General features: G+C 38.9%; 2 protein-coding genes across 3 annotated transcripts in view; both read right to left on the reverse strand.

Annotated features, from left to right (window-relative positions):
• Nucleotides 1-25674, reverse strand: vwa2 (von Willebrand factor A domain containing 2). Of its 2 annotated transcripts, XM_053640319.1 has the most exons (14): nucleotides 23043-25674; nucleotides 17702-17763; nucleotides 14952-15026; nucleotides 12593-12726; nucleotides 12370-12479; nucleotides 9463-9657; nucleotides 6844-6977; nucleotides 6631-6760; nucleotides 5618-5673; nucleotides 5414-5521; nucleotides 2275-2853; nucleotides 1450-2001; nucleotides 751-873; nucleotides 1-566 (listed from the first exon to the last, which is right to left on the reverse strand). In XM_053640319.1, the coding sequence occupies exons 2-14, from the start codon at nucleotides 17751-17753 to the stop codon at nucleotides 442-444; spliced, it is 2373 nt and encodes a 790-aa protein (XP_053496294.1). In that variant the 5' UTR covers nucleotides 17754-17763; nucleotides 23043-25674; the 3' UTR covers nucleotides 1-441. The 2 variants fall into 2 exon arrangements, with proteins under 2 accessions (XP_053496294.1, XP_053496295.1); XM_053640320.1 differs by lacking the exon at nucleotides 23043-25674 and having other exon boundaries at nucleotides 17702-17981.
• tdrd1 (tudor domain containing 1) overlaps nucleotides 24417-27215 on the reverse strand; it is an 8643-nt gene continuing 5844 nt past the window's right edge. The window contains exons 19-24 of the mRNA XM_053640424.1: nucleotides 26951-27067; nucleotides 26187-26354; nucleotides 25734-26057; nucleotides 24883-24954; nucleotides 24686-24723; nucleotides 24417-24554 (exon numbers count right to left, since the gene is read on the reverse strand). Of these exons, the coding sequence (XP_053496399.1) occupies nucleotides 24492-24554; nucleotides 24686-24723; nucleotides 24883-24954; nucleotides 25734-26057; nucleotides 26187-26354; nucleotides 26951-27067 (782 nt within the window). The 3' untranslated portion in view covers nucleotides 24417-24491. The remainder of the gene's footprint in view (nucleotides 24555-24685; nucleotides 24724-24882; nucleotides 24955-25733; nucleotides 26058-26186; nucleotides 26355-26950; nucleotides 27068-27215) is intronic.

Consider the following 27215-nt stretch of genomic DNA (forward strand, 5'->3'; position numbering starts at 1 on the left):
AATTACAGACATAAGGCACTATTTTACTACTTGTTAAAATTAAAATTAAATTAAAAATGTTAAAATTATTGTTCGGGAGTGTTACAGTAATGATGTGTTGCTTTCACAGCAACAGTTTTAAATAGGATTGATAAAGACAGGTCTTTAAAATCGCCAAAAAGAGGTGCTGGCTGCTCTCACTCCATCACTGAAAGTTTAATGATATGTTTAGTTGTCTAGAGTAATTATAACAGAGTCTGTGCTGAATAGGAGCTGCAGTGAGTGTGGAGATCCCCGATATCTCCAGTTTCCTGTAGTAGAGCGCTTATAGTAAGCCTTTCTAAACGTTAAAAACACACCTCACCTTTGTCTTTCCCTTTTTTCCATGTTTAGCAAACTAAGGAGTAAGTAACAATGGAATTGCCTGTGCGTGTGTGCCAGCTCTAGTCGTCCTATGACTAATCAGCTAGCATGTCTCCTGCGGTGTTCTCTGCAACGCTGCTGTAGCTCTATAACATTCTTCCTGTGGCGGCTTCTCAATGCTGCAGGTCTTGGGAGATCTCCTCTGGAGGGCTGCTGCCTGCTTCCTGCAAGGAAACACAATACATAATGATTGCCATCAACCTCAACTGAGTCTCAAAAAGATAAAGTATGTTTAAGTGCAATTATATATAATGCATGATTGATCTTGTTTCATTGTCAATTGATTTTGTATTGATGAGTGAAGATGACCAGTTGTAACAAAATGAAATGTGATCTGTTGGTACGGACGTGTCTCGCAGTGCGGTCCCTCCCATCCCCGGCATTCACAGCGATAGTTTCTGTTCAGTAGTACACACATGCCGTCATTCATACAGGGGTTGGGCCTGCAGGGATTCACAGGCTTCTTCACATCTGTACAGAGAAATGAAGATGTCATAACTGAGTGAAAAGCTTCATAGAGACTACTATAGCTGACATCAGTGGGTCAAGAGGGAGAGTGCTGATGTCAATCATTAGCTGATGTTTTTTAATATCGTGAAACATTTCACGGTTATAGCTGAGCACCTCAGTGTTGTCTTGAGCTGGGCAATTTATAGCTTTAACTGCATTGTTGAAATGTTTAAACACCTCTCTGTCACAAAAATAGCCAGTCAACTGCATTGGGATAACGGGATAGAGAAGGATTAATACAAATTGTCAGTTTTAGTCTTTAACTAACCTAGATTATCAGACCAGCAGTGTAGGTTTATCTAATAAATTACCCCATGCTACCATCAAAGAAGTTTGTTATTTGAGGGGAAAACGCTGGTTCCATTTAAATGAATTACATAACCATACTGATATAAATGATAATTTATTCACCAGGCAGTGTACCTCACTCACTAGGCTGGATTGCTCACTGAAACTGATAGATGCTATTTGTAACATGTTAAAATCACTGTTTATATATAGTGCAACTACAGTGTATGAGTATTTACTGTGCCTCACCTGTGCACACCATCTGCACCAGCACATCCTCAAAGTACTTCAGGTCCTCATAGAAGGGTGCAGTGATGATGTGATCCTCAATGCCAGCAATGCGCAGGAGACTCTCGCGCTGCACATCTCCAATGCCAATCACAAACACAGACACGCCATCGTCCCGGATCTTCTGAGCTGGCACCGCTGCATCCTCAGCCCCCGTGCCATCAGTGAGCACAACTACGACCTTGTTGACACCTGGCCGTGCCCCTTTGGCCACAGTCAGACTATGAGAGTGCACGTGTAGAAGAGCTGAGCCAGTAGAGGCCTTTCCACCCAAATAGGATGCATTTCCCAAGGCTTTGAGCACAGCAGAGCCTGAAGCATGAGAGTCCAGCTCAAAGATGGAGACAGGCCACCGGCTGTACACCACCAGCCCCAGCTGAGTCAAGTCACGGTTTATGTCAAATTGCACAGACGTGCTGCGCACAAATTCCTGCAAATGAACAAAGTTGTCCTTCCCGACACTTGCTGAACCGTCCAGAAGAAAGACCAGGTCCACTGCCTGACCCAGACACCCTGCAACATACAAAGGTTCAATCAGTGGCAGCTGGCATTGTGATTACAGTAAAGCATGGAAGGCTTCAAATGAGTCATTAATAAAGCAATGTGATGACAAAGAGAACAGAAAGAAAAGTACTGTGGCATTATGGGATAAAAGGCCTAGATCATTGGGGAGCTGAATAGTGGTAGCACACTACTGAAATTACATTGAAAGGTTGTACATTGAAGATAGCACATATAAGGTGACCCACTTTGAGAAAAAAACACCACCACACACAATGACAGTACCCTGGCTGTCCACACTGCAGATCTTGGCTCTGAGTTCTGGGATCTTTGCATTCAGTTTGTCAGGCAAACTGTAAGTGATGGTGCGCTGAGGGTTTCCTGTGATGGCGTTGATCTCAGCCTTCATCCTATCAGGCCCCATGCCGATGATAAAGATCTCTCTCTCTCTTGCATATTTAGCAGACTCCACTACAGCATCAGACGATGGAGTGCCAGTGATGAGCACCACCACACGAGGCAGGTCATCTTGAACATCAGCATACACTGGGGCGCTTTGGAAGCCATGTCGTGTGATGTAGCGTAATGCATTTCCGGTTTTAACCTCTCCTTTCTGGTACTGGAGAGACTCCACAGCCTGGAGCAGCTTCACTGGGTCTCGGTGCTGCCCAATCTTGGCTTCAACCTTTACGTCACTGCCATACTGGGCCAGGCCAATCTTCACAGGAGTGTCTGAACTCAACACTGTTTGCACAAAGCGCTTCAGGAAGGACTTGAAGCGCAGGAACCCCTCCAGACTCAGGCTGGTAGAGCTCTCAACCAGGAATAGCACATCTACAGAGCAGTCCAAAGACAGCACAGGAGCTGGAAAACAGTAGGGTATTATTTAGGCATTGACTGACATGACCTTGGTTCCCATGCTGGGCACAAAACCACATTGTTGCCACATACTCGGCATACCATTCGGTGTTTGTTTTAACCTGCATATCTAAGATCAGGAGCACAATATACAGTGGTGCTTGAAAGTTTATAGAAAATAATTTTTTTATATAGCTGCATAAAAATGACCCAAAACAACATCAGATTTTCACACAAGTCCTAAAAGTAGACAAAGAGATCCCAGTTAAACAAATGAGACAAAATTATTATACTTGGTAATTTATTTATTGTGGAAAATTATCCAATATTTCATATCTGTGAATGGCAAAAGTATGTGAACCTCTAGGATTAGCAATTAATTTGAAGGTGAAATTAGAGTCAGGTGTTTTCAATTAAAGGGATGACAATAAGGTGCGAGTGAGCACCCTGTTTTATTTAAAGAACAGGGATCTATCAATCTATCTATCCATCCATCACATGTTTGTGTTGGTGTATTATGGCATGAAGAAAGGAGATTTCTGATGATCTCAGAAAAAGAGTTGTTGATGCTCATCAGGCTGGAAAAGGTTATAAAACCATCTCTAAAGAGTTTGGACTCCACCAATCCACATTCAGATAGACTGTGTACAAATGGAGGAAATTCATGACCATGTTAACCTCCCCAGGAGTGGTCACCCAATAAAGATCACAATGAACGCAGGGTAACGTCTAAGCAAATAAAAGCCTCTCTCACATTAGTGAAGGTTAAATGTTCATGAAAAATGTTTTGTTGATGGATGAGACCAACATAGATTTTTTTTGGTTTAAATGAAAAACCATTATGTCTGGAGAAAGGAAAACACAGCATTCCAGCATAAGAACCTTATCCCATCTGGTGGTGGTAGTATCATGGTTTGAGCCCGTTTTGCTGCATCTGGGCCAGGACGGCTTTCCATCATTGATGGATAAATGAATTCTGAATTATACCAGTGAATTTTAAAAGAAAATGTCAGGACATCAGTCCATGAACTGAATCTCAAGAGAAAGTGGGTCATGCAGCAAGACAACCCTAAGCATACAAGTCGTTCTACCAAAAATGGTTGAAAAAGAATAAAGTTAATGTTTTGGAATGGCCAAGTCACAGTCCTGACCTTAATCCAATAGAAATTTTGTGGAAGGACCTGAAGAAAGCAGTTCATGTGAGAAACCCACCAACATCCTGGAGTTGAAGCTGTTCTGTACTGAGGAATGGGCTAAAATTCCTCCAAGCCGATGTACAGGACTGATCAACAGTTACCACAAACGTTTAGCTGCACAAGCAGGTCACACTTGTCTTTATCAATCTGGACCGCAGAATCTCTCACCATCTTCAAAAAACAGCTAAAGACCCACCTCTTCCGGGAACACCTAACCAACTCATTTTTAAAATATATATATATATATATATATATATATATATATATATATATATATATATATATATATATATATATATATTGCACTTACACCTCTACTCTGTGCACTTTGCTTCTTCTGGAACTCAATTAATGGATCTTGTATGGTAGCACTACTTGTATTGTTCTCTGCTTGATATATCGCTTTGCTTTTATTTTTCTCATTTGTAAGTTGCTTTGGATAAAAGCGTCTGCTAAGTGAATAAATGTAAATCTACTTTTAGGACTTGTGTGCAAATCTAATGATGGTTTAGATCATATTTATGCAGAAATATAGAAAGTTCACAAACTTTCAAGCACCAGTGTACTGTCAAGTGGTAAATGCACTGATGCTCTATCTGTTCCTTTCTCCTTTCCTTTCTCCACTCCTCTCTTCAAAAAATACAAGCATGAATGAACAATCCTGAATCCTGGGACTAGAAAACATCATCCTGTTCTGATGTGTTATGGACACGACATAGCTAGGAGTGTCATCACTTCCTAACTGACCACACCATTGTGTATTCTTAGATCAGAGAATAGTGTTGACTGTTTCTATCAGTGATGCTCATTACCTCGCCCCCATTCATTCTAGTCTCTGATTCAAAGATACATTACCCTTCCTGAACCAGTCTTTAAAAAGAATGTGTGTGTGGGAAAGGGAGGGAGAGAGTGAGAGACAGAGAGAGAGAGAGACAGAGAGGGAGACAGAGAGATATGGAGGAGTAAGAAGAGAATGACATGTAAAGGACAATGAAACGGGTTCAGTTGCTTGGCTTTGTTATTAGGTTACGGGGTTACAGGGTCTGGTGTGTATTATTGCACACTGCAATAAAGCAGAATGTTGTGGGAGTACTTAGAGATGAGGAGTTTGTGCTTTTCACTTAAAGCAAAGATAAACCGCCCTTTTTGATCAGGGAGACATAATGCCTCAGAGGGACTGGAGTATATTTCAGTCAATCATGACCCAGCCTGGAATCTGACCCTGACTATAACTGAAAACCATGCCTAGCTAAGTGCAAATGGACACATGCATACAGTCAAGCCTGACAGCTGCACGGTTAGACCAATGAGCCAAATACTAAATGTAAATCAGAGAGGGATTTATTAGGTGGTGAGATATAGCAGCTCACCACAGTTGGGGTCACTTCCATAGCCTGGAGGACACTGGCAATGGTACTTCTCTAGCCCTTCAGACACACACGTCCCACCATTCTGACATGGCTGGGAATCACAAGGATCTAAGCAGTGAGGAAAAGAAGAAAACATTTACACCTCAGGATACTCATTTATTGGAAACTGCAGCAGTATGTTGTGTGTTCAATACCATCTCTTACCTGAGCAAACAGTTCTGTGACATACTGTGGGAAGTACCTTGTAAGCACTGGTATATCTGTAACATACAAAATTATTAACACTATGGTTTTAAAAATTTTTTAATGTGAAAGTCCTTTTAAGTATTGATAGTTGGATATGTGGTATTGATATTTGGCAAATGGCAAACAGCTGTAACGTCTAACAGTGTTTGAGACACAAGTGAAGGGATCTTCAGTCCTCCATGGAGAACATTTCAGGCTTCTTTCTAGTCTTAGATTTGTGCATGTTGACTGCCCTCCACAATTCAGACCTTTTTACTTCATCATAACCTAATTGTGTTCAGTGAGATTTTTATTTTTAAAGTATTTTTCCATATCTATTACTTGTGCAGGTCAACAACTATGTATATGATTTTGTTTTCACCAATATGTGGAAACGTTAGTTTCTGAAACGGAGTGCATATAAATATATACATATATATGAATAAAAATATTAAAATATATTTTTTCAATGATGACAAGGTGTTAGCATTTATTTTACATGTACTGTATTAGAAGTGTAGAAGATAAGAATGATTATTAGAAGAAAGGCAAATAGTTGCTCCAGTTACTGAAAATTTTTTATCATTCTGTGTAATGTTTATTTCAAATGGTAAATGGTCTGCACTTATACAGAGCTTTTTTAACCTTAGGAGTTCCAAAGTGCTTTACACTGGTTCTCATTCACCCATTCACACACACCGATGGTAGCAGAGCTGCCAAGCAAGGTGCTAGCTTGCCATCGGGAGCAACTTGGGGTTCAGTGTCTTGCCCAAGGACACTTTGGCATGTGGAGTCACGTGGGGCGGGAAACGAGCCGCCAACCCTACGATTAGCGGACAACCCACTCTACCACCTGAGCCACAGCCACCCATAAGGATATTTTGCCCATATTTATTGTAAGGGGTGCCAATAATTCTGCAGCTGACTATCTATTTTGATGGCGAGTAGAATATGTGTTCAAGAATTTACTGAGGGAGATGAACCGCACTTGCCTGTAGTACGGACATAACGATGTGTATGGTAAGTTGTCCTTCGAACCCTTCCAGCATATAAAGTTGCCCTGCAGTTCTTTGATCGTCTCCAGCGTCTTACGTGCACAAGGAAAGGACTCCACCTGACAGCCTGCAGACACACACACAAATCATCAACTCTCAGGAAGCACTAGGAGAATGGAGAATATGGATATTTCAGAGATGAGAGTGCACCTGAGGGGACAGCACTGCAGATGGAGAAGGTGGTGAGGCTCGTGCACAGTCCGTTCACAGTATCACTGAAATGCTCTGCAAAAAACACATGGCTCTCTGTGGGATCACTGGCCAGAGAGTTGAGCTCTTCCCATCTGAGACACACAGTCAAAGGGCTTGTGTTTACATTTTTATCTAAACCGACTTAGTTGACGCAGGATACAGTATCTGAACTGGTCACCCACATGAAAGTAAAATTAATGTGGTATATTGTAGGATCCTATTCATGATACAAACCTTTAGTCTCAACCAAATGCCCTGTGACCTTTCTGGCAAGCTCGCTTAAAAATGATTTTTTTTTAAAAAAAACAAACATATGATGTACCTCTTATAAATTTGTATCTGTTTAGAACACATGATCATTCTGAATAATGTATGTGTGTTCAGTTACATTCGTAATGTACAGTGAACTGAATCATTGTGAAAGAACTCCAGTCACACTGTATGACATGATGTGCTGAGCATTATAAGAATGGAATGAGCTCCACATACACAGCAGATGTGTTCATAGGTTTCCGACAACATTGCAGTTCATGAACAGGTGGGCTGCTATACTGATTATGTTGCAGAGTGTGTGTGTGTGTGCGTGCATGCTCTAACTCCTGAACTGGAGGCACTGAGCATTGCATGCTAAGAAATCATTATTTTATGAAACTGCTCAGTTGGTGCAGGAAGAAGAAACAAAACTGCAGTTAAAATGCTTAAAAACAATTAATCATGTCTGCAGGGCATTTGTGCATTTTTGTGATTTTTAGCTGAAGCATGCAGGACAAAGTTGTCTGCCTTCTCTCAGGCTTGAGACATGTCCACAGTTTCTGCAGAGGACAGAAGATTTTAAAGAAATCATTCTTTAATGTGCTGTACTGACATGGTAGGTTTTTCTTGAAAAGAATTGATTGATTACAGAGTAATAATGCTACTTTCATTACTAAAAATGAAACAAAACAGCAACATAGCAGTTTTGGGTTCTCTCTCTCAATCTTATTATATTATTTGTAGCAACTTTCATATCAATTCATATTATGATTATTATTATTTCTTTACCTTTCTGATATTAATATTTAACAGCTTTAAAAAAATCACAAACGAACATATCCTATAGTGGCTCAGTGTCCAGTGCCTTCATCAGATCAGAAGACCTTGAGTTCAAAACCCAGCATCACTAAACTGCTACCGCTGAGGCCCTTAACCCCTCAACTGCTTGGGTGTAGGAAGTTTGCAGGACAAAGAAAAACCACATTCAATAATATTAACGTTATTGATGCACTTAGAGTTCAGAGGTCATTCATTCAATCAGTCATTCATTCTTAGTAACTGCCTGGTCAGAGTCATGGCAGTTGAACTTAGCTAACTTAAACTTAGCTAGTTTGTTTATTTTTGGGGGAAATAGAACCAAATAAATCAGTTTGAAAATGTTACGAGCACGTACAAGCAAAAATAATAACAGTGCGAGAAGAATCCAATTATAATATATAAATAGTCCAATTTATACACAGTTGCAATCCAAATGATTCAACTCCAATTGCAAATCAGATTTATTGTCGAAATTCAGACTTTCAGCTGTTTGCAATGAACAAATCAAACAAAAGCAATTGAAATAGTTCAACACAACAAATGCTTCAAGTAGTTTCCCCAAATTCAACTGAAAATGCAACTTATAATGACTTCTCCAGTTTCAAAATTATTCAACCCCTTCATGGCAAGCATCTTTAGTACTTAGTAGAGCACCCTTTTGCTGTTATGACCTGCTGCAAACGAGATGCATAGCTTCTGACAGCGTTCCTGAGGAATCTTAACCCATTCTTCATGACCAATGGCCTTTCACACGCTGCAGGTTTCCAGTGGCAGAGGATGCAAAGCAGCCCCAGAGCATCACTGAGCCACCACCATGCTTGCCTGTGGACAGAGTGTTCTTTCTTCATTCTTCTTCCTCCAGATATACTGCTTATCCATTGTGCCGCAAAGTTCCAGTTTTGTTTCATCGCTCCACAGAATAGAATGCCAAAACTTCTGTGGCTTATTTATAGGATTTTGAGCTGACTTTTCTTGTGCTTTTGGGTCAGTAGTGTTGCACGTCTTGGAGTTCTGGCATGGAAACCTTCTGTGTTTAGTACGCACCTTACTGTGCTCACTGAAACCTCAGTACCAGAAATCTGGTTGCAGCCGGTGATAGCTTCCTTTTTCTACCTTGTCCAGGTATTTCATTTATTTTCTACACCTAGCTAGTTCAAGAGTTATGTGTTGCAGCTCAAGCACACCTGGTACAACTAATGAAGCCCTTGATTATTTACATCAAGTGTGCTTGAGACAACACCTGTTTTGCATATTTGTGCTGTTGTGAGGGATTCTATTCAGGGGGTTCAATAATTTTTAAACTGGAGAAATTAAAAGTTGCATTTTTAGTTGAATTTGGGGAAACCGCTTGAAGCATTCGTCGTGTTTAACTTTTTCAATTGCTTTTGTTTGATTTGTTCATTGCAAACAGCTGAAAGTCTGTAAATTTTGACAATAAATCTGATTTGCAATGGGGGTTGAATCATTTTGACTGCAACTGTAAATATGTCTGGCTGTACATGATACCTTGGATAACGTAGGCCCACGGCAAACAGAATTATTCCAGACTGTTTGAGGTCAGAGGCAGCCGGCTGCACTGTACCCTGGGACTTTCCATCAGACAGGAGGATGACGATGCGAGGCACGGGGGAATTCCGACCACCGAGGAACCCCTTCTTCATCACATACTTCAAAGCCAGACCGGTTTGTGTGCTCCCTCCTCTGGGGAATAAAGGGGAAAACTTCAAACAGCTTTTATTTATAACTATATGGAGGCAGTGAGGTAAATATAATTAATTAAATGAATGAGTCCGCGATTCCCCCTGCACTACGCATTTTAATTTTCTTTGCTCTCACACATCTGACCAAACAGATCAGCTAATTAATAAGGCTTTTAAAATGGTTGGTATGAGGCAGCAGGATTAGGAAGTTAGATGTGCTCTCAATGGAGGATGTGGTTTGCGTGCTGTGACTTGTGATTCTAGTGAAATGAATGAGCACATGGTCAAAATGTAGAGGACTTGTTATTAGGAACCTAAAAGAACATAAAGATTAGGACACAAGAATGAGTGAACAGTAGTTCATTGTTTTGGCAAGCAAACAGCTAGAGAAATTAGCATCCACTTTGAAGCAAGGTGTTAAAGCTGCAGTACAGAACTTTTTTTGGTTAAATATTACACAAATATAAAAATCAATTATTGAGCAAGTACTTAAGAAATCAGTGTTCAAAACGGTCTCCTTACCTTACCCCGATTCGCAACGGTAAGCTTATAATAATGATTTATAATTTGAGTTGTCAGGTCGGATTTCGCGGGAAACGTCAGTTTGACTTCATTCATCTTTGCGTGCTTACATCACGTCGGCTACTATATTGCATGTGTGTGGGGGCTGACGATGGTGGAATGTTCGTAGCTTGTCCTTATGACAGTTGCTTAGAATTTAAATTTGTCATCTTGATAGCAGTTTTTAAATCTGGATAATTCCAAATGCAATCATCGTTGACATGTGGGTAATCAGCTGTTGTCAAAACCAAGAAAGCTTGAACTGCGGAGAGCCTGCAGCCAAAAGGGGAAAGCAACAGAGCCCGTGCTAAAACAAGAATAATATTGCATGGCTTTTCAGAGATCTCCGAGAACTGAAGGGACTGAAGATTGATGCAGAGATGGCTTTTTGTATATTTATAGTGCAACTTTAAAAATGTTTGTTTTTTGTTGCGGTCATATTGATTTCCAACATTATGAATATATGTCTGTCTGTCTATCTCTGTGTGTGTGTGTCTTAATAAAGAGCAGATTCCCTGCCAGTATGTAACAATAGCTTCCAATAATCAATGCACTAATCTTGTATTAATTTTACTGTGGTAAATCTCCCAGCCCCTGAAACAATACCTTACTTAGTCCTTTAGCCTTCCTCAACACACCCTGTTCTCATTGCAGGTCATCAAACACAATTCATCACCTTACAGCAGTCCCCAGTTTCAGGTTCCTTTTCTCGTAGTCACCCCTAAAGTTAGACATCCATACCAAATTAATACTTGCATCTCAACACTTTAGGACAGAGCTTATTTCCCTGAACCAAACATATTTTAAGTGCAAACATTGTTGACAATGTCCTTCTATGCCACTTTAGTCCGTGATTTCTTCCTTCCTGCAGCTGGTTTTGGAGATCTTGACAGGATATTAGAGGAAAAACAGGCATACCGCCAGCAGGGTTCCTAGCAGCTCTGAGCTGCAGTTGTTCTTTGGGGCCGACAAGTGCTGATGTGTTTATGAGAGTGATCAGAAACGGTAATTTCATGCCATGCCAGGGGAAGATATTAGGTTCTGACTGGTGTGGGAACAGGCCAGCTGTCTGCATCTTGGATAGGTGTAAAATTGTTAGATGGCACACTAACAGAGCAGTAGCCACATAAATGTACATAATTATCTCAGCCATAACACCTCATCAAACACAGTTGCGCACACACACACAGACAGTGTGTACAGTGTAAACAACGGCCACCATGGCTGGCCTGAAGATTAGGATTCCAAGCAGAGGGTGAAACAAAACAAGAAAAATTCATGGTATGCTAATGATCAGAGTACTTCACACCAGTTACCAAACTGGCAGGGGAAAAGACTAACACGTTCTTCTTCTAAGACATGAAGTTTTCGTATTACATCTGTATTGATCTGCAAGATTAAAGTGCAGCTAAATGCATTTGAAGTGGAACTCTAACTGCTTTTTCCCCCCATATACATGAGTCAACAAGCTGTTGATCTGATTGACAGGAGTTCCCTCTAGGCATCCCTCCCACCCAAAGTGCACAAACAGTTATGATCACTTTGGATACTTAATGAATCTAGCTTTCTAAGCAGTCTCTATTTTGAACTTTGTTTGAAAGGGAAATCCTCTGCAGTAGGATTCTACATAGCAGGACAACACAAATAATCATAAAGACTATCCTATGCTCATCCCAGGACTTCTATTCACAATAGTTCATACCAAACAAATCCTTTCAACATATTTAGCACTGTTTGCTTTTACTCTTCCACAGCTGTATAATGTAGTGATTTATAATTCCACCACCCAGTGTCAACCAGGATGGGATCTCTTGAGACTGGTTCCTCTCAAGGTTCCTTATATTTTGAAATACAATTTTCACCGAACATGGTTTTTCAATACATATTTTCAATAGTTTTTTTTTTTTTTTAAAAAAACATGTATTACTGTATATTTGATTAGATATGCAAGACCTTAAAGTAATGATTTTGTGACGTTTGTACATCAGTATAGCATAATATTCACTATATTAGACTTCCTCATCAAGGGATACTGTATGTCTCAACTGACACACCCCTAATGTAAAATATCATTTTAAATGGCATGTAAAACTAATGAGATAAACATTTTATATGTATTTAAGACAGAATACATATGTGTAGGACACTATACCTGTACTGTATTTTCTTGATGTGTTTGCTCAGCTCCTCTCTGCTGCTGAAGGAGTCTAGCGAGATTTCCATCTTGGGAGTCGAACCAAATTGAATGACTCCGACTCTCACCTGAGAAACACACAGGAAGCATCTACAAAAAGCACATGGACCTGAGACACATCACTGCTTTAAACCTGCACCTATTGTGGAAGCTTCAGACTGATCGAATGATGTATGCTGACCGTGTCTGGGCCGATGTCCAGAGCCTCACACAGTTTCAGTACGCAGTGGCGGGATCTCTCGAAGCTGCCCTTCCCAACACTGTACGAGCCGTCCATCAAAAAGAGGACATCCATAGCTGCAGAGCATCTCATCACTGTGCACACACACACAAATATATCACATTGGAAGATCTTTATAGAACATTATTTCCCATTATGAATTAACCATTTTTGCTACAGCCCTGAATCTGATGAGAAGCTTACTTAGTGACTTGTAGCATGTCCATACTTATCTCTCTACCAAAAACATACTTGCGTTCTCTCTCTCTCTCTCTCTCACACACACATTCACACATAGAAATGACATATTTGTACTAAGTATGTTAAGGCTAAATTATAACGTGTGTCGCTGTCATGCTGGAACCCGCAGCCTGTCATAAAGAGGGTGATTATACAGACTGCATGTCAGCAATCGCAAAAACACGTACGCATTTGGACAGAGGGACTCTTTACCTACCCACTTATAATATTTTGCAGGAAATTAGAGACCTTTTGTAATTGCCAAAGCCACAACAAATGAGTTTAGTTTCACATGGCCATAAATTAAACTGGGACATTTCTGATTAACTTTTTGATAGCATTTGATGGAAATATCTAAAATATTTTATGAACTTATTTGATTGGGAGCTTGCTTATGTAGGATGTATCTAGGTCTGTTAATATATCACCATGAAAATAGCCATGGTAGCTACAAACAAACAAACAAGGTCTGTTAATAAGGCTATTATTATAGATGAGGGATTTGCAACTTTTTTGGCCAATGGCCCTATTTAAAGGGCTTAAAATTTTACTCACATTTTGTTTAAATTAATAGTAAACCAAGAATTCAGTGCATTACAAGTTCACAATACATAGAATGTTAGACAACATTCTTATTTCAAACAAAAATCAATCAAAAATGGGGCAGTCGTGGCTCAGTGGTTAAAGGCTCTGGTTTACTGATCAGAAAGTCGGGAGTTCAAGCCCCAGCACTGCCAAGCTACCAGTGATGGGCCCTTGGGCAAGGCCCTTAACCTTCAATTGCTCAGTTGTATAAATGAGATAAATGTAAGTCGCTCTGAATAAGGGTGTCTGCCAAATGCCATAAAATGTAAATTTCAGGTTTGCACATAAAAACTATCCTACATACAGTGTGTGTATATATATTATGATTATATATATCATAATACTGCACATGCAGGGCAAGATATACATTTTAATTGTCACACAAGAGGGAAAGGCCACACATTTAACAATGCTTTTATGCTGTGCATCACCACAGGCACTCTGCTGCTGCACTCATACTGTAGCATCTAATGAAAGGACTGGGCTTGTGTGTCAAACTGCAGCTTATTGAATTGGTGTAGTTGAAATCTCATCATGGCTGTTACATCCAACCTAGATTGGTACTCAGATTTGATGTACACAATGGCACACAATTCCTGCTTCACTCAAATAAATGCTTATAACTGGGTTGGGTTCAGCAGTTTACTCAAGGTCATGTTCTGCATTTGACATGAAGTTAATGCTTGAAGCCTGAAGCTTTTTTTCCCTTTTCAGTGCTCTATTACACTGGCTTAGCAAATATAACATTCAACAATCTGTACTGACCATGAAATTATTATAAACATCCATTGCCACTGTATATGATCAAAGGTTTTTTTTTTTTTAATACAGTGAGGTTTTCTGTTCAGATATATGCCACTTTCCACACAGAACTGAAACAGCACGGAGCAGACCTTGCCTGCAAGACGTGTTGTGCACATGTGAACTGCGCCACTCCTCACGCTGCAAGCAGCCAGTCTAAAAGATCCCTTTGATTAACATTTTTGGATGTGGCGCCACTGAGGTCTGATGTAAAATGGGTTGATGAGGGGCTCCAATTGGAAAAGAAAAATGGCCTAGGCTATGAAATGCTGGTATATTTAACACAGAACACATTATAATGGGGTCATGACCCCAAGGTTAAGAACCTATGTTACGTACCTATAATAATTATACATTTTCAGATACCCTAGAAAGCTTGCGACATGCAACACTGCTGTGTATATTCAGTGTCGCCAGATTCTATTTCTTTTTATTTAGGCTTCTATTTACATTTTTCTCTCTGTGAAATTAGTGTTGCCTCCAGCTGAAAAGGGGCTGCTCAACACTGCCTGATCATCTTAAAAGACATCTGTGATGAGGCATATGTTGTTCCAGCAAAGGGGGTATGAAAAAAGAAAATGCCTGGTATTGTTTTCCTTAAAGATTTTTATTCCATTCTCTAAAAATAATTTTACTGTAATACTCTTGTAAGTGACCATTCAGTTTTCATTGATGACGGACACCAAGTACTCACTTTCCCCTGCAGCACTGATCTTCATGAGGGTTTCATGATCAGACTGGATCTCCTGTACAGCAAAACTGCAGTCCACTGTAAAAAGAGAACACAGCACCTTTCCACTAGTTCATCAGAGTTCATGTAAGGCTATGAATGAATAAGATCGAATGGAATCTGACAGCACAGGTCTATGTTGTAATATGGCTATTGGAGATTATTCTGCAACCAATACAGTAACAGACACAGTGCACACGTGAAATATCAGCCCCTTATTTTTAGTGCAGCTGAGCTGACCTTGGCCCCAAGCACAGGTCTCTGTAGAACTTCCCCGCCATGTCCAACACCTGGTGCTCAGCCTTGTGTAGAGGGATAATTTGGAGCTATCTGCATTCCAACAACGCCTACCGGACGGGTGGAAAACAGGCGCCATTGCCTCAAAAGGGGCTGAGCTTGCAGTCATCGCTTGAGTGAGCAGAACTCAGTAATGCTCTTCCTCGCACACAATGGCTGATTGATTGGAAAGGCCCATGTGAACAGATAAGAAGGGGGACAGCCCTCTGCCTCCCTGTGTCCTCTCTCAGCTAACTTGTGTAGAATGGAGTGTGTTCTACAATACCTTAATCGTACATTTTTGTCTGCTATGAGCGAGAGCGTTTTCCAAAAGTCTCCATGGTGACAGAATTTAACCAGAGAAACATTCAGATACCCCAGGCTTCGAAACCCTGCAGGCACAATTATGAGGTCATAAAAGCAACTCATAAATGCTTTTAATACCATTCATGTGGAAGAATGAAAACTGCTTCAGCCATATTGTGGGCTGGCATATGTTAATCCTGTCATTCCTATACTTTTTCTCACCATCACCCCAACTCGCATCCAGAATCCCATAGGAATATTTGGTAACATTAAGTTTTGATTAGGATTTAAAGATTACAGGGTATACTGCTTTCCTATAGCAGAATGCCCCATCATTTTTAAATCCCAATGGCAGGGTAGTATGATGCTATTACCAGCCTTAAGTTGGTTATTTTCTAATCACAGCATACCCTGAAGTGTTTTACACCTTTTATACCACAGCAATTTAACAAGGACAATTTTTTTCAATTCATTAAACGGATGTCACGCCATAGTTTATTCGTTTATAGATTCACAGATCACATCTGAAAAAACAAGTTAGATCCTGTTATCATGCAGCTGTATGCATTTGTTCCCTCACCAAGCTATCTTGACACTATAGACCCAAAAGTTTGTGATCACCTGACCATCAGAGCCATATGAGCTTTTTGAACATCCAATTCCAGATTTAGCCCCCTTTTGCTGTTATAACAGCCTCCACTCTTCTGGGAAGGCTTTCCACTAGAAAAGCTGTGGGGATTTGCTCATTCAGCCACAAGAGCATTAGTGACGTCAGGCACTGATGTCGTACGAGGAGTCCTGGGGCACAGTCGGCATCACAGGTCATCCCAAAAGGTGTTTAATTGGGTTGAGGTCATGGCTTTGTGCAGGCTACTCAAGTTCTTCCACTCCAACCTTGGCAAATCACGTCTTCATGGAGCTTGTTTTGTATATAGGGGAATTGTCTATACAATTGTGCACTTTCAACTTTGTAGCAACAGTTTGGAGAAGAACCACATGCATGTGATGGTTAACAAACTCTTGTCCTTATAGTGTATAGTGTAATTATTGTCCATTATATAAATTACTCATATCTTCATAATCATTAAACCTTGAACTAGAGGACATGTTCATTGCCCAGTTTGAGCTGCCTGAAGAGGCATTGACTGTCCTTCCTGTGATTTATAATGTATGTCTATTGTATGTGTACGGAAACGATGGGAGACTAGAGAAAGACAGCAGCCTGTTGTCTTAACGCAGAAGCCCACATCGTGACCTTGAAGAAAATCTGCTTAAATGTCAGCCTAACATTCACTAAGCCTGTAAAGAGATTCTGTAAACACTATTTTGTGTTGCTGGTTATACTATTTTGTTTAAGAATTTATAATACATACTGAAGAATATTACAAGACAGTTCATGAAAAAAGAAACAATTAACACTAATTCCGTGCTGTAGTCCAGACAGTGTGGCTCCACCATTGCCAAAGGGAGAAGCTTTAGATAAGAGTGTATTCAAGTACAAAACCGTGTGTGGGGGGTTAAGTTGGTGGTGTTTTTTTCAGATGGTAACTGGGAAATTAATATCTAATGCGAATTTGACAAATTAAAGAAACAGAATTGAACACTTTGATATCTTCAACAGGTTCAAAAGGGTTATAAATGTCATTGCCTAATGGAAGACTTTTAGATGAATACAGTAGAGACCAAACATAAGATATAACAAATAAGAAAACAAAAAACATTTTTGGTCAGATGCTTCACATTAATTTGAATGTTTTACTTACTATATCTTTTTGCATTATTCAGAAAACATTCAGAAGTTATTCTGATATAAATCCGATGCCAAAACTAACAAACAAGGATACTAAAAGTGGGTGTGGCCACTCAGTTCTAATTTATGATGTGTTTTTCTATTATAACATACCAGATTCAGCTCAAGAAGGCCTTGCTAAATAAAAGGAGTTGAATAAGAAAAAATCTGAAGAATGATAAAATCTGCAGTGTCGTTGCTCTCCAGATCTGGAATCTGATGCGCTGGCCTATTTTGTTCAAGAAGGTTTATGAACAATGTGCATGAAACCAGACTGTTCTGGAATTAATCCCGTGCAAGATAATGAGAATATACATTATGTAAATTGGTCAGTATTATTTACCTTGACTGAGCAAGATGGCAAGGAGGAGCTGTAATCGGCTACTTGGGCACATTTTTAGGAGCCTATAATGAGAAACAAACAGGAATCATTTAAAATGGAGATGAGATTCTTTCAGGAACCAAACAAACTTTGAAGAGGCCAAACAGAAACTGGATTTTAAGTGGTGACCATGAAAAGCCCCCGAGACCAGTAATGAGGGAAGGAGCAGCTGTGAATGACCATGAAGGGTCTCAGAAGAGCAGGAGGAAAATAGAATATAGAAACATGAACAATATGCTGCTGGGAGTTTAAAGTAAAAGCAAGGCTTTTAATAGACTATTAAAATGGGCACAGGCCAGACTAACAAGCGACCACTTTAAATTAGTCAGTCAAGATATTTCCAAAAAAAATGCATACATTGGATAATTAATTCAACTGGTAATTCTCACAAACAGATAACATAAGATACTGAAAAGCAAAAGGAAACCAGAACATTTACTTTTAAATCACAAATTTCAATATAGCCTCAAGTGAGGAACACAGCAGAGATCTCAGACAGGCAGTGGCCAAACTCTGAGCTTACAGCCCTGCTGTCGCCAGAGTTCATTAATCATTGACATGTGTATTTACTGTGTAACCGAGGGAGACTCATAGCCACAGAGATGACAGGAACAACATGGAATACATCATCACCACCATCCTCACACCCTCAGATCCACCCCTGACTGCAGCTTCTTTCCTAAAGCTCTTCTTCAAAAGGCCCAAACGTTGTGGAAAGTTGTGGAATGTTGATGTTTAATGTTGATTCAATAAATAGTTAAACATTATCCAATTACCACAAATGAGTCAGTTTATGGTTGAATATGAGGTTTTCTAAAGATTATTGTAAATAATAAAAATAATAAATGCTTATTTATAAAGCAAATAAAGTTTATAAATTGCTTTGTAGGCAGTAGAATAATAAATACAAATGAAAGCAGAACAAAATGGATTTTTAAAAAAACTACGATATAAATGAAAACAGCAAGTTTAAACTAAACATAAATTGATTAAATAAAATTAACAGGAATAAAAATTCATTAAAAGCTAAGCAGAACAAACAAAACCTTAGTCTCCTTATAAATGTGGCCAGATTATGAAGAACTCTCAGGTCATCCAGAGTTTGGGGCCATAATAAAACAAAAAGCTACTTCACCACACATTAGCTGCAGTAGGTAGTGTGTATAACCAACAACCTTCTACTGGGGGCTCTAAGAGCTCTTGCTGGGACATAGCTCACATTCAGCCAATGCAGCTGTTTGAGAACAGGTGGAATATGAATTGTACCACAGCATTTTGCACTCTCTGTATACTAGTACTAGAGTTCTTTGCTAATCCAGACGATTAACACAAAAGCAATATGTTTCTCACTATTATCAGTTGAGAGAATTTCATAGACCTTGGATATGTCTGGATAAGGTGATATAATTCTGCCTTGCAAACATAACATTTTTGACAGTTTTTAGCCTTCATAGATAGGGACTACAAATAATCAAGCATTTCTTGTCTGTTGTCCATTCCCAGTAACAAAGATTTCTGTTTTTATCATTATTTACCTGCAACTAAAACACATCATTAACTTGATGTTCTTTAAACAGTCAAATAAAGAGCAAACAGACCTAGTGTATGAGGGTCAGGAGATAGGTACATGTAAAATCTTCTGTGTACCAGTACCAAAACTAAACACTGATGGACTCTGCAGGGTAAAGTATGATGAGTGGATGAGCAGGTACTGTGCAGATAAATCCCTTTTGTAGTTATTAATAATATTAAGAATGTCATGTGAGAGTAAGCCAGATACATTATTAATGGAAAATGGTGAGTAAAGGATCAAGGGGGCAACTGGCACATTTCAGTAGTGAAAAAGTGTTTCATAGTTAGTTGTTTAGAAGGTGGATGTAGTGCTTTCAGCCCCATTGTGAGCTTGGAGTTACTGGGGGTGAGGGTTGGGGGCTGTTTAATCACCATCTGTGGGGGTAAAGGGTAGCTGGGTGACTGTCAGTTAGGCTGTCTTCACAAGCTTAATTTAATTATGAAACAATTTCAGATGAGATATATATGTGTCAATAGACTGTAAGCTTTGTTCACCTCCATTTCTTTTCTGAATTTCTCCACTGGGCTTTAAAATGTCTGAGGCAACAGTGTTAATGCATTCACTGATGTAAACTAAGCAATCAAAAGAGAATAATCAATCAATCTGGGAATGCTGAAGTGAAACCAGCAGTAAAATATCACTTGGTAATAATTGCCTGGTAGAAATTGTACAGACATATCAATGAAGATACAATATTGATGGTGAGATTCCAACAGCTAAGATGTTTGGCACCTTAATGTCTAATCCATGCAATAACGATAAGTCTTTATTTATCACATACATATATACAGTGAAATTCTTTTCTTCGCATAAGATTAGATGGCCTTGTGTTGAGTAAGATCAAATGATCATAGTAGCCTTAAAAATCATTAGTAGTAGGATTTAAAAAATTTAATATGCAATATGTAATCACAATGTCATTCATCTTGACGAATTACTTTATCCTGGTAAGGGTCATGGTGGATTCTTAAAGAACACATGGATGTTGTCTAGGAGGGTGATGAATAGCTAACATCAGAACAGACTGTGTGCCCTTAGGACTCTTTACAAAATACCCAGATGTGGAGAATTCCCAAAGAGATTGCTGATGCACCTGCCTTCTTATTGGCTACAGAAAACTTTCTATTAACTGTAACTATATAGGACCAGTAAGGTCTGTTATTGTTCATTATATTTTAAATTATTACTGAGTTTCAGTTCAATTAAATTGGAACCATTATTAGAACTGTTTTTCAGTCTTTAACAGCCATGCCACCAGCTACTAAAGATCTTAAGAGGAGGAAAAAATACACAATAACTAGCTGTCACAACAAGAACCATGTTATCAACTTACCTACATTTAGGCTCTATGGACTCAAAGGCACACTGCAGTGTTATACAGGTCTGTTCCAAAGATAGCAATCATACAACTATGTAGTCTTGCTTTTGATGTAGTTCTTAGCTCTTAGAACTACACACTGAAATAAAAAAATAAAAAAAGACAACATAGGAAGTGCAAAAAGATGTGTTATGTCTGAGTCATGGTGTAGGGCTGGCCACATTCCAAGAATATTTCAAAACTAACTCTTCTCAAGACTTCAAAAATACTGGTTATTTTGAATCAAGTAAGCTACTCTGAAGAATTTATAATTGTTTCATTTTCTTTTTAAACACAATTACATACAAATAGTATTCTGTACACAAAAACGACGTAAACAGCAGGAACCATATCCACAAAACAAAATCACTAGAGTGAAGAGTCAGGGGATACCAGAGATCTCTCTGTGAACGATTTGAGGAATCCAGGTTTTAGGTGTAGAAGAGAATATGAACGCTTATGGTTGATGAGCAAAGACATACAGTATTTCCTTCCTATTAATAGACAACTGGAAGCAGGCAGCATTGTGACTGCAGGTCATACAGGATTGAGGCATTTCCAAGCACAGGACCACCTATGTGAAATCTAGATGAAGCTATGTCATGATAGTCATCACATTTACTGGGATGTGATCGTGACTAGTGGGGCTTGTGACAGTGCAAGGATGAGAGACAAAAGATATGTTTGTGTGTGTTTAGATAGGGAGCTGTTTCCATTAACTTCTTACATTCCAATCTAAAGCTAGGCTTTGTCCTTAAATGTATGCTTCATGTACCTACCTTCACTAACCACCATATATCACATCAGTGGTATTTAAGAAAATTACTGATCCTCTACTGACAACAGATGAGAAGAGACAGATGAGAGGAGAGTCAGAATGACCATAAAACACCTTAAATCACATCACAAATCAGAGTTGGAGAAGTGTATAAATGACATCTTTGCATGTTTAAGACATGTATAGTATGTTGAACATCTGACGTAATGTATAATTTAAGGGGCATGAGTAAGGTGGGTGTCTAGGTCCTAGTCCATCTCTGTAAGGGTCACTTTAGGCAAACACATTAACTGAACAATCAATGAAATATGACTGCAATAATCTGTGTAGTTTTCTGAACATTTTATCCAACTAAAAGTACTCTTTACAATTAAGCCATGTAGTAGATTGTTGCAGAATGCTCATACAATAATAATAATAATGATAATAATAATAATAATAATAATAATAAATGTATCCATCTTCAGTAACTGCTTTATCCTGGTCAGGGTCACAGTGTATCAGGAGATCTCAAACACTGGGCACAAGGCAGGAGAATTCACTCAGAGTGAACACCAGTCTATCACAGGGCACCATGCACACACATTCTTACACTCATTCACACCTACAGTAAATGCAATTCTTTAGATCCTAGACAATCCACCTACTGGCTTTGGACTTTTGCTTTTGGACTCAGGAAAACGAAAAAGAAAAGAAGAAAGAAAGAAAAAAACCTAGAGAGTTTGGAGGAAATGCACGCATGCACAGGGAGAACATATACTAAAACTCATATTACATTAAATACAGACAGTAATCCGAGCTCAGGATCGAACTGGGAGCCCGGGATCTGTGAGGCGGAACTGTGGTGCAATTAATATCATCATCATCGACTCATGAACTCCGGTTATCTTTAGAAAGAATAATCAGGACAGAATGAATGTCCTTGGCCTCTGACCCAGTAATCACAAGCCTGTGTATTGGGAACAAATCCTCATTCATTCATTTTAAACCACATCTCTTTGCAATGTCAGAAGGAGCCTGGAAGCCCTTTGTAAAAGTGATCCACAGAACTAAGTGAGACAAGAGGTAGAGAAGAGTGATGACCCAGAAGGGTTTAGTTGTTTATATCGTGGTTAAGTGATGGTGAAGCAGAGCTGTGTGAAGGATGGTGCAAATAGACATTAAAACTCTCACTTATGCGCAACAGAGGCTGCGCATAAAGCACCAGAGTACCGTACAGTCACAAAGAAACCCCAATCCACCTGTAAACACTGGCTTCAGTTTATACAGCACGAATCAAATAACACTGTCACTTCAGGAAGTACAAAAGTTTAGCGTTCAGTACTAATCAATGGGCTTCCGCTGGTCTTTACACTTAGAGCACCCTTGATCACTCATCTTGCACTCACATAACTCGGGTTCATCACTGGTTTAAACAGGTTATTTGAAATAGGATTGAAAGCTTTGGTCTTTGAGATTTACTAAGTGTGTAAATCAAACAGGTTGCAGCGCAATCTCAATCGTATCCAAATCTCGCTACGTGAACTAATTTAGAAACGATTAAAACCGTATGCTGTCGAAAACCTGGGACTAAAGCACAGGAAAGAGCTCTTACCTGCTGTGATCACCTCGTGCCCTAATCGTGTCTCAGTCGCTCGCGCGGTGGTGTCGGCTTCTCACAACTCATCCCACCGCGAGGACCAGCGCGCGCAGCTTGGGAGTCGAAAATATGACGCCCATTCAGCACTATCAGATCTGCCGTGGGTATAAAAACACTCATCTGCCTATATATTGCTCCCTAATGCGAACGCAATGCCTTGGTACACACTCCTGGGCAAAAAAAAAAAGGCAAAGCCCAAAATCGCAAAAAATCATTAGCAGAAAATTAGCAAGAAAAACAAATGCACTCCTGAGGCCTCCTGTGCCCCCATTTGCTCGTTTACTTTTGCTGCAGTGAACTGTTTGGGGGGGGAAAAGCTAGAAACAGGGAAATTCACTATTATAATCTTGTACGCAAAGGTAAAAACCATGATAATGATTAAAATGATTTGATGCAAAATTTTAACGAACATGTCTGGGTGTACAAAGTTTAAGAAGTAGAAATAATGATAAAAAAAAAAGAAAATTAAAAAGTTGTCCACAAGTTTACCCACAAGGCATAGATTTACAGTAATCAAAGGGAAAAGCTATACCATACTAAGTTACTTTATCTATTTGTTTAATTCTTGCTAATTTCCTGACCAATGATTTGTTAAGACCATCAAAAGCTTAATATTTTGCCATTTCGGGCTTGGCCCAAAAAAAAAATCATCTTTTTACTCAGGTGTGCAAAACTTTTGGGTAAACCCACGATGTGACTTACTGTCCTTTTACTGGAACCTTTCTTGGGATATGTAAATTATTAGACACTACTGAATTATTGAAATTGTTCTGGATTCTCTTTGCAAACACAAAAAACTTGATAAGAGATTGCACATTGCAAACTGTCAAGATATGGGTAATGAAAAATAAATCAAATGAAGTACTGTACACATAACCGTCACAAAACTGTTATCTAATGAATGAGCTTTATAAAATAAATTCTATTAGAGAAATCAACATGTGCAAAAAAATAAATAAATAAAAATTAAAAATGCAAAAACCCCACAATGCAAATAACTTTATTAAAACTATAACTAAAAGCACAACAAATCAAGCCTTGTGAACAAATGTTTTAGAAATGAGAATGCTTATGATTAGGCAAAATTATTAGTTAAAAAATAAAATTAAATTAAAAAAATAACAGAAACGAGAATCATCACACAGCAGCAATGCAATCTGAAATGAGATCAATTAATGAATCTGCACTAAGACTTTTACTAACTGCTTTTAGTAACAAAATAAGGCTCCAATATACTGAGTCTTATTGAACATTTTACATTTGTAATGTAAAGCATACTCATGTAGAAACACTCTACTGTAGATAAGATACAGTACACATAATTATGGATTTGTAAACAACTTGTTTTTAAACAAACTAAACGGCTTAAACTGTTTAGAAACACTGGAACATAATTTACATTAATTACTTTTGTGTTCCACCCATTTGCTTCACAAGAAGAAGGAGCAACTCCTCAATGTGGGCAATCTGGGGAAAAAGAATAATGAAAGAAAGAAAAATTGGAAGTTTTTAAATGGCAATTCATTAAAAAACAAAACAAACAGTAGCTGATTAAACAGTAAAAATTCATGCATTTTAAAAAAGTTAACAGTTTTCACCTTCTGCTCAAGGGACACACAACAGCACGAAGCAGGAGCTGCTAAAATAAACCAATAACATGAGCATGAAGATTACAAATTAAGTAACATTTTCAGATGCAGAAGAAACTAATCCACTTTCACACCAATTTCAACAAATGTCCTAAACCAAAAATCTACCACAGTAACTAGATCCCTGGGTTGTCACTGATACCCACCTTTGCTTGTAACCTTTGGAGGGACTTGTGGGCCCTCCTTTTCCATGCTGGCCATCGTAGTCTTCATATTTTCTGAAATCAGACAAAAAAAAAAAAAAAACCCAAACATAACTACTTCTCTATGCGATGACCAGGATGTGTAGCTAAATAACACCTTTGGGCCAGAATTGAAAGAAAGAAGAAAAAAAAGCTAGGTGTAACAGCACCTGCGGACTCGAGCAAGAGAATGTTTTTCCACTTTCAGACTTCTGAAATGGTCTTTAATAATAACCTCTGCTTTAAAATATACATTTTATTTCAGAAAATCTTTATTACTTAATCATCATAATCTGATCAGCCTTCACTCAGGGTATTAGACAGTACAGAGAAGCCACTTTATCTGCAGAATAAAGTGCAAATATCATCAAGAAATAAGTCCACCTCTGCAGTGATAGACGAGAGCTGGCAGCTAATCAGCGGAGAGAAAGAGCAAAGGCATGAGAGAGAGAGTAAACAAACTAAACCATGTGGAAAGTGATACTATAATCAGGAAAAAGGATTTAGAAGTGATAGCTTTTTCCCCCTCCTAAACAGGTTAGACATTTATTTGTTCTCCGATATGGTGAGAAGCTTGTTAATGACAGATGATAGCCGATTTATACTTGTTGTGGAATTTATAACGTAACCCAGACCTACAGAACTCACGATAGCCACCTAGAGTCAGGAGCTGTGGTTGAATTGTCAAAGAAACATGACTTTGTGTGACTCAATGTATTGCACTAATGCCCAGAAATGTGTGAAAAGGAGGCCAAATAATATTGATTCGCAACAAAATATTCCTCACAAAATAAACGTGTGTCTATCAGATGTACCTTTTTCGTGACTTTGAGGTTCGGGCTTCCCAGGGTCTGCGGATAAATGATGAGCTGAGGCACTACCAGCTCGTGTCTGCCCAGGTCCCTGGGCCTGTGTGTCTTGAGTCAGAGTATCTGTGCTAGACTTGCCAGGAGATTTCTTCAGTGCCCTTAAAATAATGGAGTTGATGTTGTTGTGTCCTTGAGCAGAGTGCTCGGTAACATTTAGCAGGTTAAAGGTGCCATCAAAGTTATCTACGGAGGCCAGCACTTTGCCACTCAGCTGTACACCAAAAAGCTCCAGGACCTCAGGAGGCCACACAGTCGGGAAGTGCTCTTTACCTGGAAAAAGAAGTTTACAATTAACTTGCAATGCTGCTTTAATGGCATTATGGATTGCTATAAAAGTGTGCCCTGATTGATGATTTAAAAAATAAATAAACTGATAATAATAATACTCCTCTTTCTTACCTGAAAGAGCACATCTAGCTATTTGAAATGGGTGCTGCAGAAGTGCTTTCGGGATGGGCAGGATGCTGGAGACAGGAACCCTCTCCATGTTCCCATAGTCCGCATAAATCACACTTGCATATTTGCTTGTAACTCCCAATACAACAGCTCTGTACCAATTTTTGTCACCTACTCAAAAATACATTTAAGGATATAATTTACATCAGTAACTTTTAACCTATTTACAGAATATATTTAAAGGTAATTAATTGGTCCTCAAAATAGTTCAGGTCACTCCTCTGTGTAGTTAGTCAAAGCCGAATACAAAAACTTAAAATCTTAAAAGATTTAGTACTACAATGGTATTCTCGCTAAGATTCTTTCCTCCACACTAATTTAAGAGCAAAAGGTGCACACTGAAAGCATATAATTATTATTTTAGGACAGACATGGAATTATTGGCTTTAACCAAAATTCCACCACTGTAGTTTCACAATTTAGTCTTTCCCGAATGTCACCAGGTGTTTTCAGTCAATTAAAAAAATAAAAAATAAAAATTTACACACAAAAAAACCCCCCATCTATTTCTAAGACAACTTCACCCAAGCTTATGAAAAAAAGTTACTTCAATGCTTAGTGGACCTCATCACTTAAAAGCAATGCTATATAGTTCCAGTATACTGTATAATAGCTGTATTTAGTTATGGCATGGCTTCGGAGTTTGTTAGTAGGTTCTTTTTGGCATGACTGTTTAATGTAATAGTTGAACTTTCAGTGTGAGTAACCTGAGAACTGAGCACAGCAGGCTGCTCCAGGTAAAGGCATGCTCTGGTTGGGCAGGGTCTGCTTGCTGCAATACCTTGTCACATCCGTCATAACACTCTGCAACTTCTCTATGTTCACTGTATTAGATGCAATAAAACACTCAAGCATATAAAATGTACACTGTCCCTAAATTAAAACAGTCAGAACTGTTATTTCCATGATCATTTCTGCACAATTCAACACTGCATCCTGAGCAAACCAGTCTAACTTTAGGCTGTTTAGACA

This window comes from Ictalurus furcatus, chromosome 13 (genome assembly GCF_023375685.1).
Source record: "Ictalurus furcatus strain D&B chromosome 13, Billie_1.0, whole genome shotgun sequence".
Taxonomy (NCBI): Eukaryota; Metazoa; Chordata; class Actinopteri; order Siluriformes; family Ictaluridae; genus Ictalurus; species Ictalurus furcatus.

Excerpts from the sequence above, each read along its gene's own strand:
- vwa2 (XM_053640319.1), bottom strand. The coding sequence starts at position 17,753 with ATGTGCCCAAGTAGCCGATTACAGCTCCTCCTTGCCATCTTGCTCAGT. Across the intron at positions 12,480-12,592 it reads TGGACATCGGCCCAGACACG|GTGAGAGTCGGAGTCATTCA; the intron begins GTCAGCATACAT and ends TGTGTTTCTCAG. Across the intron at positions 874-1,449 it reads GGTGCAGATGGTGTGCACAG|ATGTGAAGAAGCCTGTGAAT; the intron begins GTGAGGCACAGT and ends TTCTCTGTACAG.